This window comes from Bacillus rossius, chromosome 3, assembly GCF_032445375.1.
Source record: "Bacillus rossius redtenbacheri isolate Brsri chromosome 3, Brsri_v3, whole genome shotgun sequence".
In the NCBI taxonomy this organism is placed as follows: Eukaryota; Metazoa; Arthropoda; class Insecta; order Phasmatodea; family Bacillidae; genus Bacillus; species Bacillus rossius.
In genome coordinates this window covers 72,527,825-72,544,787 of record NC_086332.1, presented here as the reverse complement: position 1 = coordinate 72,544,787, position 16,963 = coordinate 72,527,825, and the positions used below count along the sequence as shown (strand labels likewise).

At 37.7% G+C, this 16,963-nt stretch overlaps 1 protein-coding gene across 1 annotated transcript in view; it reads left to right on the top strand.

Annotated features, from left to right (window-relative positions):
- The window catches only part of LOC134531319 (protein Wnt-5b-like), a 151,716-nt gene that overhangs the window by 126,902 nt on the left and 7,851 nt on the right, over window positions 1–16,963 (top strand). Inside the window, exon 6 of the mRNA XM_063367014.1 lies at window positions 1,082–1,249. Coding sequence (XP_063223084.1) covers window positions 1,082–1,249 — 168 coding nt within the window. The remainder of the gene's footprint in view (window positions 1–1,081; window positions 1,250–16,963) is intronic.

Here is a 16,963-nt window from a genome sequence, read left to right as displayed (position 1 = left end):
CACTCAGCGCAGTTCTCACTCGAACAATTAGCAGTCATTAGTTTTACGACCACTCTTTGAAATTGTATTTACATATTTTATAGTGCAAATTTTTGATTAATAAAGGCTATTTGTATGCATGTGTTGTTTTCTTCGATAACGTTTTAAAGGGGGGTAAAATCATTTTCCCTGATAGGTCATAAGGGTAACAAGACTGAAAAGTTTATGAACGGGGGGTTTAGCGCATGCCGAAAAGCTGTCGTGTAGTGTAAAGCCTGCAGAATAGTTTTTGTTAAAGTTGTGTGTGGTGCAACACCTGCCGAAGAACTGTTTATAACCTTGTATATTACATGGCACCTGCATAGCTGTTGGTATACCCTGTGTGTAATGCAGCATCTGCAGATTAGCTGTTGGTAACCCTGTGTGTTGTGCGGTACCATTAGAAAAGCGGTTGGTAACCCTGTAGGTGTTGATGCACCTGCAGATTAGCTGTTGATAGCTCTGTGTGTTGTGCGGCACCTATAGTGTAGCGGTTGGCAACCCTGTACGTGTTGATGCACCTGCAGAATAGCTGTTGATAGCCCTGTGCGTTGTGCAGCACCTATAGTGTAGCGTTTGGCAACCCTGTGCGTGTTGATGCACCTGTAGAATAGCTGTTGGTAGCCCTGTGCGTTGTGCGGCACCTATAGTGTAGCGTTTGGCAACCCTGTGCGTGTTGATGCACCTGTAGAATAGCTGTTGGTAGCCCTGTGTGTTGTGCAGCACCTGTAATGTAGCGGTTGGCAACCCTGTGCGTGGTGATGCACCTGCAGAATAGCTGTTGGTAACCCAGTGTTTTGTGCGGCACCTATAGTGTAGCGGTTGGCAACCCTGTGCGTAGTGATGCACCTGCAGAATAGCTGTTGGTAGCCCTGTGTGTTGTGCAGCACCTATAGTGTAGCGGTTGTCAACCCTGTGCGTGGTGATGCACCTGCAGAATAGCTGTTGGTAACCCTGTGTATTGTGTGGCACAAATATAATAGCGGTTGGCAACCCTGTGTGTGTTGATGCACCTGCAGAATAGCTGTTGGTAGCCTTGTTTGTGTGTGCGGGTGTGCTGCAGGCGACTACCTGAAGGACAAGTACGACGGCGCGACGGAGGTGCGCGTGAACCGGCGCGGCAGGCTGCAGATCCGGGACCCGCGCTTCAACCGCCCCACAGCCAACGACCTGGTCTACATCGACGAGTCGCCCAACTACTGCGTGCGCAACCTCAGCGTCGGATCCCTGGGTACGAACCCTCGCCCCCTTCAAACAACCTCGTTCCATTTAAACAGGCAGACTAAATTCATGTTGAATTACTAGAGACCGGAAAAATTCGCGGATTCATTTCGTGATAGGCTAGAAACCAAAAAAGTTTGCCTTTTTACTGCATCATTGATTGGGCCACAGATTATCTGAATGATACTCGGCCAATGAAAAACCTTTAACAAAAGAAGTATCGAATCACTAGCGTCCCAGTTAACAGGTAACACGAGTCAGAAGCCAATGAGCAAATGTAATTTTCCCGTGTGCATAGAGGATCATGGAGTCTATCATACAGGTCATTGAAATCGCGAATTCTTCCGGTCTCTATGAATCACGTTTCAACTCGAGACATATGCATTATATTATGACACCAAAATAGACTCTGCACACTTGATGAACAGATCGGCGCCTTTCATTTATTGGATGTAGCCACATATTACTTTCTGGTCCGACTAGCATATGATTGGGCCATATGAGTTCTGTAATTTTGTGTCGTTTCTTGTTATTTACAGTGTCTAAATCAATCCTTGATCAATTGAAAACTTCATGCCATAACTGTATGCAAATGAAAACGCGAATTTTTCAGTTCCCTAGTCATGAACAAACACAATACATAATTTATTTAAGTATTGGCTTCGTTAAGACAAAGCAGTTAACTGAACGGGATGCCTTAAGTTAATATTGGTTGGCTGTACCAACTGCTCCCCTTTTTAAAATATAATTGCAGTTTAATATAAAATTAATTTAAAGATTGACAACAAATTTATGCGATTTTACCATCACATCAGTAAACATTGGTTTATTTAAACATAAAATCCCATTTATGTGTTTTATCTCTGTTTTGATGAAGAAAATCTTCCAAACAAACGATCAAATTTTTTCCTTGCTTAGTTTAGTTTATTACATTAATTGAATAGTTTGTGTATGTTGAAGTTAGCATACAATGAATGATACAAACTTTAATAAGCAAATAATTATTTTTTTTTATTCTATGTTCTGAAAACGCCACTTTCTCTTTTGTGAATTTTTGTTGTTGTTTAATGTCTCATTGACATTGAGATAATTACAGATGATACTTAGGGACCAGAAATATTCGAAGGTTCAGTGATCTCTATGATAGTCTCCACAGACCTCTGAACACTCGGGCAAATGTTCTCTGCTTATTGGTTTCTGAACTGAGAGACGTCTCAACTGGAAAGCCTGTGATTAGATAATTCGTTCGCCGAGGGTATCTCATTCAGCCAGAGTCCTTCAGATGAACGGTGAACCAATATCAGAAGTATCACAAAGGTGAAATCATTTGAAAGTTAGCCTATCGGGAAATTAATACACGTTTTCCGGTCTCTACTAATGTGGAGTAATTTAGATTTAATAAATAAGTACTTATAAGTATCTAGTTATCGTTAGTGTCCGATGTTTTCAAAAATTAAATACCTACAAACACGTACTGCCCATATTTTTCATAATTGTTTTAACTAATAAGCGTGTACCATTGCATAATTTTGGATGATCGATGTTTCGTAGTAATATAATTGGCACTCCAATTTAAAAATTCAGAATGTGTTCCAGTAATCTGGTAACATCAGGTGAATTAAGAAATTCTTTTTGAAAATTCACTACTTCATTTTGGTTTATCACATAGTCAATGGATTTGTATGTCACTATTCCACCTGCGATTCTGTTTAGAATCATATAGTATACATCGAGATTTTTAACCGCAAGATAATTTCTTCCGCTTAACCATGCGTGATTTCGATAATTTGTTTCCATGCTTTGGAAAACCTTGTCTACTGATTCTTCTTTATAATTCACGTTATTGTAAAATTTAGATGGGAAGGTGATTTTTTCTGTTTCTGGATTTGTATACAGTGCCGTGACCGATTTCAGTAATTATCTTCAAAATATGCCAGTTGTTGGATCAGTTTGAAGCTGAAAACTCAATATTTGTTGTTAAATACATTTTTTGACTGTGCTCCAAAAACAAACCGGCATGCAATTCATTAACTGGTGATGAGCGAGGTATGACTGGATGCATTTGTCTGAAGTCACCGGATAGTAACACCAATGTTTCACCAAATTGAACCTGATTATTTCTCGAATATTTCAAGATATCGTCTAATACTTGAAATAACTTCTTGTGGGCCAACTACGGCAAGCAGAAACAAAAGGAGATAAAAGTAATTTTTCTTTTCTTTTTTTTTCTAATGGGCATTCCAAGGAAAATATATATTTATTCCGCGAAGAGTCTAATCTTCTTACTCACTAGACCCTCCAGAGATAATTATGTTCTAAACTACGTATTAGCAGAATGTAAATAAAACGTGTAAAAATTATACTAACAAAAAATATTTTTTTTTCCTTTCCAAAAGCTATCAGACCCGTATGTTTATTTCTAACCCAACACCAAAATATCAAAATTCATGCTTCTTACTTTGAAAATGACGGACCTATCGGAAAATTTACGATATTTTTTTCTTTTTGGAAAAATTTGACTATAAAAACACTTGGGCATTGAAATGCAACATGTTTTCAAATTTCATGTCAGTTTATCAACTACTTTTCGAGTTTTGTGAGCACAAACATACCAAGACTAATTTGTATATATATGTAGATTAATTAGATATAGGAGTCATGTTTAAGTCAGCGTAAGCCATGCATGTAAGCGCTCTAAAAGTGTCTTTTTACCACGCGAATACAAGACATCTATAGTTTCAGAAAAATGTTTAAGACCACTCCTCACAAACAGTTTAAGTGCTGTGGGTCTTGCATTATTTTATATCATGCCATTCTGTTAATTCTCCCGAAATATACATAATAAAGGGAATATTTTGGTATATCTGGAGTTAATTTATTTGTAATGGTTCAATAGTTACAGATTATTAAAGGTTTTATAAAATAACCTAAAATTTAACAATTATTTAAGATAAAAAATTCATAGTTAAAAATTGGGTTTAGATATGGATATGATTTTGTTTCGCCATAGAGAAAATACCAAGGAGCATTAAATGCAAGTCTTAGAAAAAAATTAAAAAAATTATTAACTTAAAAAGTTTGTTGCTTTATCATTTTGAAGAAAGGTCTAAAATTGTGTAATTCGGTTTTTAATTTTTAGTAACCTTATAAGTTCCTGTTTTTAATTTATGTTAATACCTTCTTAATCTATGTGAAAAGTAGAAGATTTTGGTACCAATAGAATCAATGTAGCTAAAATAGTTAATAAGTTACATAGATTTTTAAGTTTTATTAAATAACAAGAAATGCCAAAATCCTTTAATGAAAAAAAATCATAGTTTCGAAATGGGTTAAGATATGAAATGAGTTTGTTTCACTAAAGCAAACATATCAAGGGAAAATGTATGCAAGCCTTGGAAAAAATTTAAAAAAAATTATCAACTTAAAAAACATGAAGAAGGAAAAACAAAGAAAAAATTGAATTTCTGTTGTCATTTTATAGTCACCATGATGTTGGCAACACACTTGTCCTTAGGATGGCAACATGTGTTCTTTTTTATGTGATGTAAGGGTAGGGTGTAGGCTGGCACACTTGCTTTGTAAGTTCCCGCCATTCAGTTGTTTCTTTCTTCATTATTTGGAGGTTATGTTTGTTTAACAGAGATGGAGACAAAAAGTTCACTATGGGAAAAAAGTCTGTGGCTGAAGCAACTAAATGGCAAATTATTGGTTTACTAAAGGTTGGAAAAACACATAGACAAACTGCAGAGGTTTTGAAAGTGTCAAAGACTTGTGTGCAACAAACTATTAGGCGATACAATGAGTTTGGAACAGTTGTTGACAGGCCAAGGTCTGGCTGCCCGAGGAAAACATCACCTAGACAAGACCGCAAGTTATTGAAACTGTGTAGGAAAGACAGGAATGCTAGTTGTAGTGATCTTCTGAGAGATCTAAGGGCCTCCTGTGGCAATGTTGCCATAACAGATCACACTGTATGCAACAGATTAAATGAGGCAGGCCTAAGATCATTTTTTGCAATCAGGAAACCACTTCTCAATGACTGTCACAAAAGGAAGCGACGCGAGTTTTGTAGACAGCGTTTGGGATGGTGTAAAGAAGCTTGGGAGAGAGTAATGTTTTCTGATGAATGCCGTTTTGAACTTTTCCCCCGACGTAAGGTTCGGGTTCGCAGAACAATAACTGAAAATTTTCTGCCAGCTTGTGTTGCCCCAGCAGTGCAAAAAGGAGGCGATGCAATCATGATCTGGGGATGCATCACCTCAGAGGGTCCTGGAGAGTGTAAGGTGGTGAAAAATACGATGAATAGTACCAGATACTGTGAAGCTATGGAGGAAGTAATGATTCCTTCAGCACAGAGGCTACTAGGTGAACATTTCATTTATCAGCAGGATAATGCCCCATGCCACCGATCCATGCAAACAAAGCGATGGTTTGAAACCAAAGACATTGAGCTGCTACTCTGGCCTCCTCGTAGTCCAGATTTAAATCCTATCGAGAACTTGTGAAACACAATGGCATACCGGCTGGCAAAACAGAAACCCAAGAATGGTGCAGAATTAAGACTGGCAGTGCACTCACTATGGCAGCGAGTGACACGTGAAGAGTGTAGGAAGCTAATACAATCTATGCCTGACAGAATCAAAGCATGCTACAAGGCCAGAGGTGGTCCCACTAAGTTTTGAACTTTACAGTGTTACTGTTTTTTAGTGTGTCTTTGATTTTTTAAGTTTTTCTTAACATAATATAATACAAATGGATGAATACTAAAATGAAATGTGATTTATTTGTGTGGTCTTAAACATTTTTCTGAAACTATATTTATCTTCTATTTTTAAATAAAATGTGAATTTATTATGCATATAAACCTTTAGGAATAAATTCTCCTCCCGATGGTGAAAACCGCATCAAAATCTATTATGTAGTTTAGAAGTAAGCGAACAAACATACATATACGGATAACGACTTTATTGTATACTATTTAGAGTTTAACCATGCCGTATTTTGCCTGGAGTGATTTCAAGATGGTCTGACGACCTGTGTTTGAAGCCAAGTCCTTTGGAATACGATTCCATTGTCTTGCAATTGCGCCACCTCGCCCCATGCCATGAGCGTGGCAGGTCAGCAATTTACACAAGGAAAAAAGTAAAGAAAGAAAACTGTTGCATCCAAGATGGTATCTTTGTCTGTGTATCTTTCTCTCTCTATGTGTTCGTGTGAGATGCGCGTGCCTTGTTCTACTATAGTGTCTCATCCTTAGATTTCAGGGTGCATTTAAATGGGCATTTACTATCTCTTTCCAATGCACGATTTCGGCCATTAGCGCTGTCCTTGTTTCTGTGTGATCTGTTGGCAGATGCACGCCATAGAGCACAAAATCACATTTTTGTAATGCAATAAACATATTTTTTAATGTACCTAATAATATGTATTTTGCAAAGTAACATTTGTAATGAGAATTTTGAAAAAATATATAAGAGCATTATCTGACGTAATTGGAAGATGCCATCTTGGTTTCAACTGTTTTTGTTAACATGTTTTTATATAATTTAATATATTGAACATTGTGCATTATTTTATGGAATTGCCTGTAACTGACTGCTACAGACAGTTTCTCCTGGATAATAATTACTGCTGTTTAGCATTGGGTTATTTTCTTCTGTCAGAATGACTACAACTGCAATAAAACTGTCAAAAGGGACTAGTTTATTGTCTTAGAAAAATCAACAAATGGTAAAACTGAGAAAAAATATTAACTTGTTATAATAAACGATTGTATACAAATTAAGACTTTTAATGTTAACAAGCCGGGCAGTATCAATCTGGCAACAGTGTTTGTCATCTGCTCTGTACTGCAGTCTAAGGGTGAGACAGACTATAGACCACGACACACGCCTTCACCGAGCACATCCTCAACTTTGTGGCCTTTCGCGCTTATGGCATGATTAGAGACGATGATTAGGGGCATTTATTTTTCGCTAAAAGATTTCGAGACTAGCTGAGAGTTAAAATACTCTAGCATCGTCTGTATTTTGTGAGTGGTCGAGTTTCTCTCAGGTACATGTCCACTGTCAGCACACCAACCGCAGTAATTCAATGCGGAAGCAAACGCGTCCTTAATAACTTGGTCAAATAGGGCAACAGCTTCCCTTGCGGACGGCCTACAATTAAAATGGAAGAAAACCCTTGGTGCGGGCATGCCTTGTTGCAGTCTAATGGGCGTGCAGTGTTTGCAAAAATAAAACCTGCCCTAATGATGATTTATCGAGAAAATACTTTGTGCCAAGATTGTCTGCAATCCATTGTGTCTTCTTAATCTTATTTTTGGAAGATATATTATTTTACGTGACTTAGTTATCGTAGGGCGAAGCACGAAACTGCTCTACATTGCAGTACGCACTTTTTCATTGGCTAAGTTAATTTTGGAACGAGCTTTTTTCACCAATAACATATCAAAGAGTTAAAATTTTCCCATCATAAATATTCATCTCAACACTGATATTTTTCTATAAATTCAACAGAAATTTTCATATAAAATTGTAGATATCTGTAAATTTATACATTTATATGAAAACAATAATTGCATAACTCCGAAATAGTGTTCGAGGTAATACTGGGTTCCGAATTTTACCCGGGAATTTATGCTTTGGGTTGTCCCAGTACCTCCAATAGTTAATGTTACTTGTAAACAGTTCCCTGAATATCTTTACAGTATCAACTGCGCACATTAACAATCATAATAAAAAAAACAAAGTTCAATTATAGACTATTTGGTTATATTTTTTATGGTTTAAAAATATTATGTTTGAACGAAACATCAATTAAAATACTTATAAAATTATTAGCCAATTTTAATAAGAAACACTCAGTATTATTTTGAAAAAAATTATTTCATATATTCAAAAATAACAATTTCCATATGTTAAACAAAGCTACACTATTTTCTTGTAGTATTACAAACTATTTCATGACACCTGGTTTCCAAAGGAATCTTTTGTAAATGTATAGACATTTTTTTTTCTGTGTAGCGATAATAACAGCCGGGATTTTATTTTTCAAGCATTCATCTACTTCTCGCTGATGATCGCACTGCAGTGCTATTAACTCGTCCTTGATTATCCTGGTTCAGTTATGAACAACACGTACAACTCATCAATAGAATGTGACCTGGTTTTCGACCCGTGGACACTCTAGAAAGTCTTAATTATATACAGGCAATTTTAGTCCATCCTGGACTAATTAATTCATTAAATAATTGTAATGTTAAAGTCAGCGTGTGACAACATTGCAACGAGTATCAAAAGGGTCGTGTCGTTTATTTATTTCATAATTATTAGAATTTAGTATTTCCCAAACAATGCTTGAAACTTGGAGATCAAATAAATCTTAACCACTAGTATAGGGTAAAATAATTAATCGTTACAATAATTACAGTGGTAAACGTTAAATCTTTTAGTTATTAATAAGGGTTAGCAGCTAAAAAGGATATTATTTTCAAAAATACAAAATGTCTGCAGTGAATATTATGGCGGCATCACATCACTTATGATAGCACTGAGGTTACTGGCCAGCAGAAAATCGTTTGGAAGCACTAATTCTCAGTAACACCGTGTACAAAATCGCGTCGTCTGCTTGTGCTGGGACTGGCTGATTCTCTCACTCCAGTATCTTCATAAAGGAGTAAAGCTTCTAAACTAGACCCCCAAATAATCATTACTTAGTAGTTTTTGGTAACCTCTGAACGTAAAGAAATGCTCGACAGTGATTTAATCTGCTGACAGTAGAAAAATGAGAAATAGTCCTCATTGTTATTTGCGATAACGAAGTCATTAAAGACGGCACGAGAATGCGAGATGGGGCAGCGACGAAGTGACTTCGTTAGGTGGGGAAACAGCAACATACCGAAGGAAACCCCATTGGTTAACGGAGACGTCTGCCACGTTTCCGAATCCAGAAAATAAAAGCGGGGGGTTCGACCCTGCCAGGAACCGCATCAGTAAACACCGTATTGGGAAAGGCGAGAGATGCGCGAAAACTCAACACACGTGGACCCACAAGTCGGGTGACCTTGTCCAGACCCGAACTACATTAAAACCAATAACAACATTGCAAAACTCAAACGACAGTAGTATGTTTTGGCTCCTCCGGGGACATGCGCTCGCAAAAGGAGCCAGAGGAGCCGACTGCCATATTGGATTGTGACATCATGGCGGCCATTCTTGACTCAAAAATTCCTCAAAATTCCTCAAAAATGACTCAAAATGACTCAGAAATTCCCGTTTTGAGGAAAAATTTCTCGTTTTCTTCCACAAAAATTCAAAAATTAGGATTTGAAAAAACCTCAAAATACTTTTGCCTTAGAAAGAACACGTAATCCTAAAAGTGGCTTAAAAGTCCTAAGAGCTAGCCACTCTAAGCCGCTGACGTCATATAGGAGTATGATGTAACCGTTGCATCCGTTACGGCCGCCATCTTGAAAATCTTTATTTATTATCCAATTTTAATGAAAACAATTTTAAATTCATAAAAAATAGAAATAACAATATTTAAAAAAACATACATTTACGACATGGAACTCGGAGTCCTCGGTTCGAACCCAGTGAGTGCAAAAAAAAATAATAAAAATTGACAACTGATCCTTCCCTCATGGTGGCTGCTGGCAGACTGACCCCCACCACTGTTTTCATAGCATATATCATCAGTTAGTATGACATCATGTTCGCCATCTTGAAAATCCGTAATTTTATAGCTAGAAAGACAGGAAAAATTGTAAAAATTATAAAAAAATATTAATTAAATTTTAATAAATTTTAAAGCTAAAAAATCAGGAAAAATTGTAAAATTATAAAAAAATATATATTAATTACATTTTAATAAAAATCTTTAAAAACATCGTTGAACTTTTCGTTACGGTAGCCATCTTGGAAATCCGTTATTTTTATGCTAGAAATTTGGAAAAAAATTCTAAAATTCTAATAAAATTTTATTAATCACATTTTAATAACATACTATTTAAAAACACACGCCTTGATGTCCTCGGTTCGAACTCAGTAAGAGCAAAAATAAATAAAATGTCGATAGATCCTTCTTCCATGAAAGCCACCTGCCGACTGACCCACCAATACCAAGCTATATATATCATCAGCTGGTATGATGTCATTTCCGCCATCTTGTCTTCGTCTGCTGGAGGCTACCATCTTGTTTTCCGCTCCTAGAGTGCACTGACGTCATATTAGTGTATTTTTTACCTGATAGAGTGCAGTAATCATTTATTATTACCGTAGCACCCATCATCTTGAAATTTGGACGCCATCTTGAAATTCTGTAATTATTTAGCTAGAAATTCGGGCAAAATTCCAAAATGCATCAATAAAATCACACATTTATGTACTGATTGATTCGATCAATATCCATTCCTGGTTCGATCTCTGAACGAAGCTAAAAAAAAATTAATTAAAATACCAGAAAAGTGTCAGGTTCGAGGAATTAAACACCGCAAGTTCTTTTGCAAACGTAATATTTGTTACATAATTTCTATCCTACTACAGGAACATTTGCAATAGTTATCAATTTTATAATGGTTTAGGCCTGCATAGGCGTGAAATGACTAATTCTGAGCTCCAATCGGTTTATACTAGACAGAGACCAACCAGATCCTTTACAGACATAGTCCTCCTCTTCTTGACAGAGTTTCTGGATACCGTGTTTAACAGTTTGCTTCACATCGTCAGAACTGTAAATTACTGCAACCGATGTCTTGAATGCACACTTATTCAACATGTCATTGAACGGATATGGCTTTCCATAATATATACAGTCCAACCACAAGTTATATTTAAAAGGTCCGTTTGTTGCTACGTCATCAGTAAGCTGATTGATTATGTTCTGTCTAATATCGTCAAGAAAATTACAAATGTCTTTTGACTCACTAATCGTAGTCCTTCAATGTTCCACGAAATGCAGACTGCGCCAAGTAGAAGCCGTTATCATTCACCTGTAGAGCACCGATCACAGTCTTAGGTTTAGTTTCATGTTCAGACGACATACCAATCGGTTGCTGCTCATCCGTTTTTTTGCCTGTACGCTTTCGAGTCTCCACTCTAAAGCGAGGAGTCGAAATTTCTGCAGGTATTTCAGCAGTAGGCGCACGGACTTCACCTTTACAGTTTTTTGCATGACGTCGCAAACTATCAATTCGAGTAAACCATTCATGGCACTCATCGCAGCGAAACTTCATGTGATAAGGATTCTTCTTGCATTTACTCCGTTCATGTCTCCGTGCATCATAGGAAAATGCGAACGTCGTATCGCAGTAGCTGCAAGGATACCGCGGTGATGAAGACGAGCCTTTCAGACCCGAACAAGATGACGATGTTACTGCAATTGTACCATTTCCAGGCATACTCTTATGCACATCAATCATTCGTTGTTGCACCGAAACCTTTACATTCTGCCGCGCAGCTGGACCTTTGCATGTCTTCACATGCGTTTTCATATTATCTTTTCTGGCAAACTGCTTATGACATTTCTCACAAACAAACATTTTACGATATAGTTTCTTGGCACATTCGCTCTTCTCGTGTCGTCGAGCATTGCTGTTGTTTGAGAAAATCTTGCCGCAGTAAAAGCACCGATGTTCGTTAGTTGTTGTCGAATCACCAGCCATTGAAGTCACCATAGACGGCGAAACGTCGTTCATCGTGGTTTCCTGCGCAGCCAGCTCTGTAGTCATTAAGCTCTCTTCTGCTGGTGGTACGACTACCACGACTGATGAAGTCTCCTCCAATGTTGACGTCGTCGTTGCCAACGGGATCTGCACCATCTTCGTCGTCGCTGACGTCAGGGTTCCTGTAGTCGTTGGTACAACGTTCATTAAGTTCGTCGTTTAAGTCGGTAAAGATGCCATCGAGTTCGCAAGAACAAGTAATTACGCGACTTATACACCAGATGAAACAAACTAGGTGATCCTTACACCGTAAACGTCAGTAACAAACTGAATGGACTGCTGTCAAGGACACGCTTATATACATTCACCCGATGAAATAATACACTTGTCAAATAAAGAAACATTTACTATAATGCACGAGTCAAAACGACATTTAAAAAAGAGGATCATAAGATCGAAATAATTCGATGAGGTGTGATACGCTCTCGTCTCATGAATTCGATCTCACGAATATAAGCTAGGCTCGAAGAGCTTCAATTCGTGCCATCATATCCATCTACATTTGGCTTCAAGAGATACAATTCGCACCATCAGATCTATCTACATTTGGCTCCTATGCTCCAATTGACCATCAGCTTCAAGTGCTCCAACAGCTCCAAAGCTCCAAAGCTCCAACACGCAATGTACGCAATGTACGCGCAATACACGCAATTTACACGCAATTAATGTAATGAACACACAGTACACACAGGATACGAAATGAAGACACAGTAGGGTAATGTGGGGCAAGAGTCCGCACGGGGCAAGAGTCCTCCTTCGTAGCTGTTACGCTCAGTGTCACTAGATAGCACTGGCATGTCCATGTGCTCCATTCGAATGCGTTTCTACACACTGGGCTTGGTTGTCACGGTACTCCCGCCATTTCAGTGTGAGTGGTGGCAGTTTATTGTTTTAAGCAGTGTATGGTGTTATTTATTATATTTAGAAGAGCGTATAAATTTGCATGAAATCTTCAAACCATTCTGCGGAAAGTACATAGACATTAAAAGTAAGTTTTAAATTATCTACTGGTGTGGGTAATTTTTTTTATATTAACGGGTAAATAATGGCCAGTGAATGAAACATTTTGTTACACATGGGGCAAGATTCCTGGGGCAAGAGTCCGTATAACATTCTGTGCGGATTCTTGCCCCAAATAGCCATTTTGTCTTTAAAAAATGTATTTAATGACTAAAACTATATGTTAAAGTATGCATTTCCTTTTTTGTTTTTATTTTTGTTTGTAAACATTCATTAGAAACCGTGAAATTCAATTGAAAAACTCAAAATTCCTATTTTATTTAGCGAAAACATTCGAAAATTATTTATCCTGGATATGGGATCAAATGCGTTTAAAGTGTGGTTTCCATTTACATGATATGTACACTTACATGCGATGTGTGCAGTAGGACTCTTACCTCACAGTGATAGAACTCTTGCCCCTCATGTGGGGCAAGTTTCCTAATTTACATGATTGTGAGTTTTGTTAGGTTAAAACTTCATAAAACCTCCAGTAATAATTATAAATAATTTTTTTGTTCCTAAAGGCTGTAAATGTATGATAATGTGTGTTTCAGTTCTAAAATTTGCAACAGAGGTGATAAAACTACAGTTGTGTCCTTAAGTGCGGAGTCTTGCCCCACATTACCCTACACACTGTAAACGGAACGAACACGTAATGTTCTGGCAATTGTCGCACAATACACGCAAAGTACACGCAATGTACGCAATGTATGCAATATACGCAATGTACACACAATGACTACGCATCGTTCGCGCAGGACAAGCATTTAATGAAAACGAAAACGTTTGGACGGAAATTCTACAAACGAAAGCTCATTTAACGAAAATGAGGTGCATTCTCTCGTTCATTCAACTCGGTAGTATGCGATCGTCAATGATAAGTTAGGATATAATGTCTCCAATAGTCTATTAATTCAACAGTATTTTGGTTCCAAAAGTCATTGGCTCCAATAGTCATTGGCTCCAATAGTCATTGGCTCCATCAGTCATTGTCTCCAACAGTCTTTTGACTCCAAAAGTCATTGGCTCCAACAGTCATTGGCTCCAACTGCCCTTTGCTTCAACAGCTCCAATGATATTTGGCTAGAATGCTACGAGTCATACTAACTGATGATATATGCTATGAAAACAGCGGTGGGAGTCAGTCTGCCAGCAGCCACAATGAGAGAAGGATCAGTCGCCATTTATATTATTTTTTTGCCCTCACCAGGTTCGAACCGAGGACTCTGAGTTCCATGTTGTAAATGTATTTTTTTATGTTTTTTAAAATTTTATTAATTAAATTTTTTATGAATTTTAAAGATTTTTTAATTAAAATTGGATAATAAAGATTTTCAAGATGGCTGCGGTAAAGGAAAATGCAACGGTTACGTCATACTCCTAGATGACGTCAGCGGCTTAGAGTGGCTAGCTCTTAGGACTTTTAAGCCGCTTTTAGGATTACGTGTTCTTTCTAAGGCAAAAGTATAATGAGGTTTTTTAAATCCTAATTTTTGAATTTTTGTGGAAGGAAACGAGAAATGTTTCCTCAAAACGGGATTTTTTTAGTCATTTTGAGTCATTTTTGAGGAATTTTGAGGAATTTTTGAGTCTATGATGGCCGCCGTTACGTCACAATACAATATGGCGGTCGGCTCCTCTGGCTCCTTTTGCGAACGCCTGTCCCCGGAGTAACCAAAACATACTACTAACGACCCAGTCGCGTGCACTTAAAAATGCTCAATAAAATGTGGCAGCAACCAGTGGACGATAGACACCGACTTTGACTTTGAAACCAGTTAAATAAAATGATTTGTTATACTACAAGAAAAATATTGTAACTTTGTACAAGACATGGCTATGGCTGTTTCTGCATGTATGAAATACGTTCTTTCGAGATCATACTCAGTATAACTTACTAAAATTAGTGCATTAATATATATTTTAATTGATGTTTTAAACAAGTATAATTTGTCTAAACCGTGAATAAATAATCGAATACTCAATAATTATACTTTATAATGTTTATAATGCTTAATATTGCACGTAGTTTATATTGTAAAGCTATTCAGGGAAACTATTGGAGATAGTGACCGGTACAACACAAAGCATGAATCCCTGGGTAAGAATCCGAACACAGAGTGACTGCGGGCACTATTTTGTAGTGATGCAGTTGTTTTCACGTAAACGTACAAAATTTACAAGTACTTGTACTTTCACGTGAATATTTCTGTTCCATTTACAAAAAAAAATTGGTTGTCTGTAAAGTCAGTTTACGAACGATAGTTTAACGTGACAACGTCATAACAAAACATTGATGAAATGATTGCATACTTTCATGAATAAAATTGAATCATTTTGATTGAATTATCACTATTTTGTATTGATAAAAAGATAGAGTGAAATGAAATCTACAATTTAATTGATAAATTTACTTTTATTTACGCTCATTAATTCAAATATGTTTATTACTTTAACGAACAGATTATTTTAACTATAACTTCTATAAAATGGTTGCTATTTAACTTCTTCCAATCTGTGTTATTCTGTTAAGGATAGGACGATGATAGGAAAAGTAGGAAACGAATGGGAGTGTTTCAAGTTTATTGTGCCTCGAAAAAGTCAAATCGATGGTTGTTCCAATCGAGTGGAAGAGAGATAGATGCGGTGCAAGCGTACAATGAGCGTAACGGGACAATGAGTCATCCTTTTTCGTGCGTGCAGCCGGCGTTCATCGATTTATTAGACGTTGTCACGTCAAAAAAAAAAAGTTACAGATCTGTACTAATGAAGGATTTCCGTAACTTCGTTATTCTGGACTGACGCACGATAACTGGAGGTCGGTTATTCTGCGTGGTTGTAATCCGCCGGGCCGAGCGACGTGGCAACGCTGCGAAGTAGAGCCGGGCGAGCCTCGGGGCGGGAGGACGCGCTACTCCCGGGTGGTCCCTGGCCGCTCCACCGCGGGCGCGGCGCGAGGAGCGAGCGACCTCGCTGTGATGGTCCCCTTGCTCCCCTCTCTCCCCCCCCCCGGGCGACCACTTCCTCGCCGTGTCCACAGTCGAAGGCACTTCTTACCTCGGCGTCCACCGTGTTCGTGTTCAACCTCGACGGGCAGATGAAGAGCTGAACACCAACTACTCCGAGACCACTCGAATACTGCATCAGGAGAAGAACTGCCGCGAAGATGATTTAATAGATGATAACGGCATTCTGCTGTGAGACCAAGTTCAGTACAGTATAACTATAAGAAATAAAATCTATGAAGTAACAGGGCGCTTATATCACCTGGCAATGAAAAAAAAAATCCAAAACACTTGAAAATTGGCTTAAAGCATATGTTGCGACAATATACAAAACAGCACTGCACATGGTGTGGAAGTTCGCAATGTAAGAATATATTTGTGTGTGGTTGTGTTGTCTAATATAGTCGTATTATTATGTACATATATTTATTAATAAACGAAACATGGTATAAATAAACTATAAATCTGAAATAATAAATTACGGTTTTAGAAAATCAAAGACCTCAAGAAAGCCATGTTTGGTTAAGTTAAGAATGAAAATTTAAGACCATAGAATATATAGAGTATTCCCCTAAAAAGGATAGCATATAGGAAATAAGTAAGGATTCAAAGCCTGTAGGAACCTGCAGAAAATGTTTTTGACCATGCCCGATGATGGTCAATAAGTAGATACCACACAATTTTGCTAGTTCATTTCGCGATAGGCTAGAATCCAAAACTGCTGCTTCAGTGAGTGGACAACAGTTTACCTGGATAACTCTGAACCAGTGAAACACCCTCAACAAAATAAGTATCGAACCATAAGCATCCAAAATGACATGTGCCACGAGACTGTAACCAATGAGCAGGTGTAAATTGCCCGAGTGCATAGAGGATTGTTGAGTCTATCCTACAGGTAATCGAATCCGCGAATTTTTCCAGTCCGTATCAATAAGTAAAGATTAAAAAAAAATTGGCGGTTTCAATTACCTCTAGCATAGACTTCACACACCTC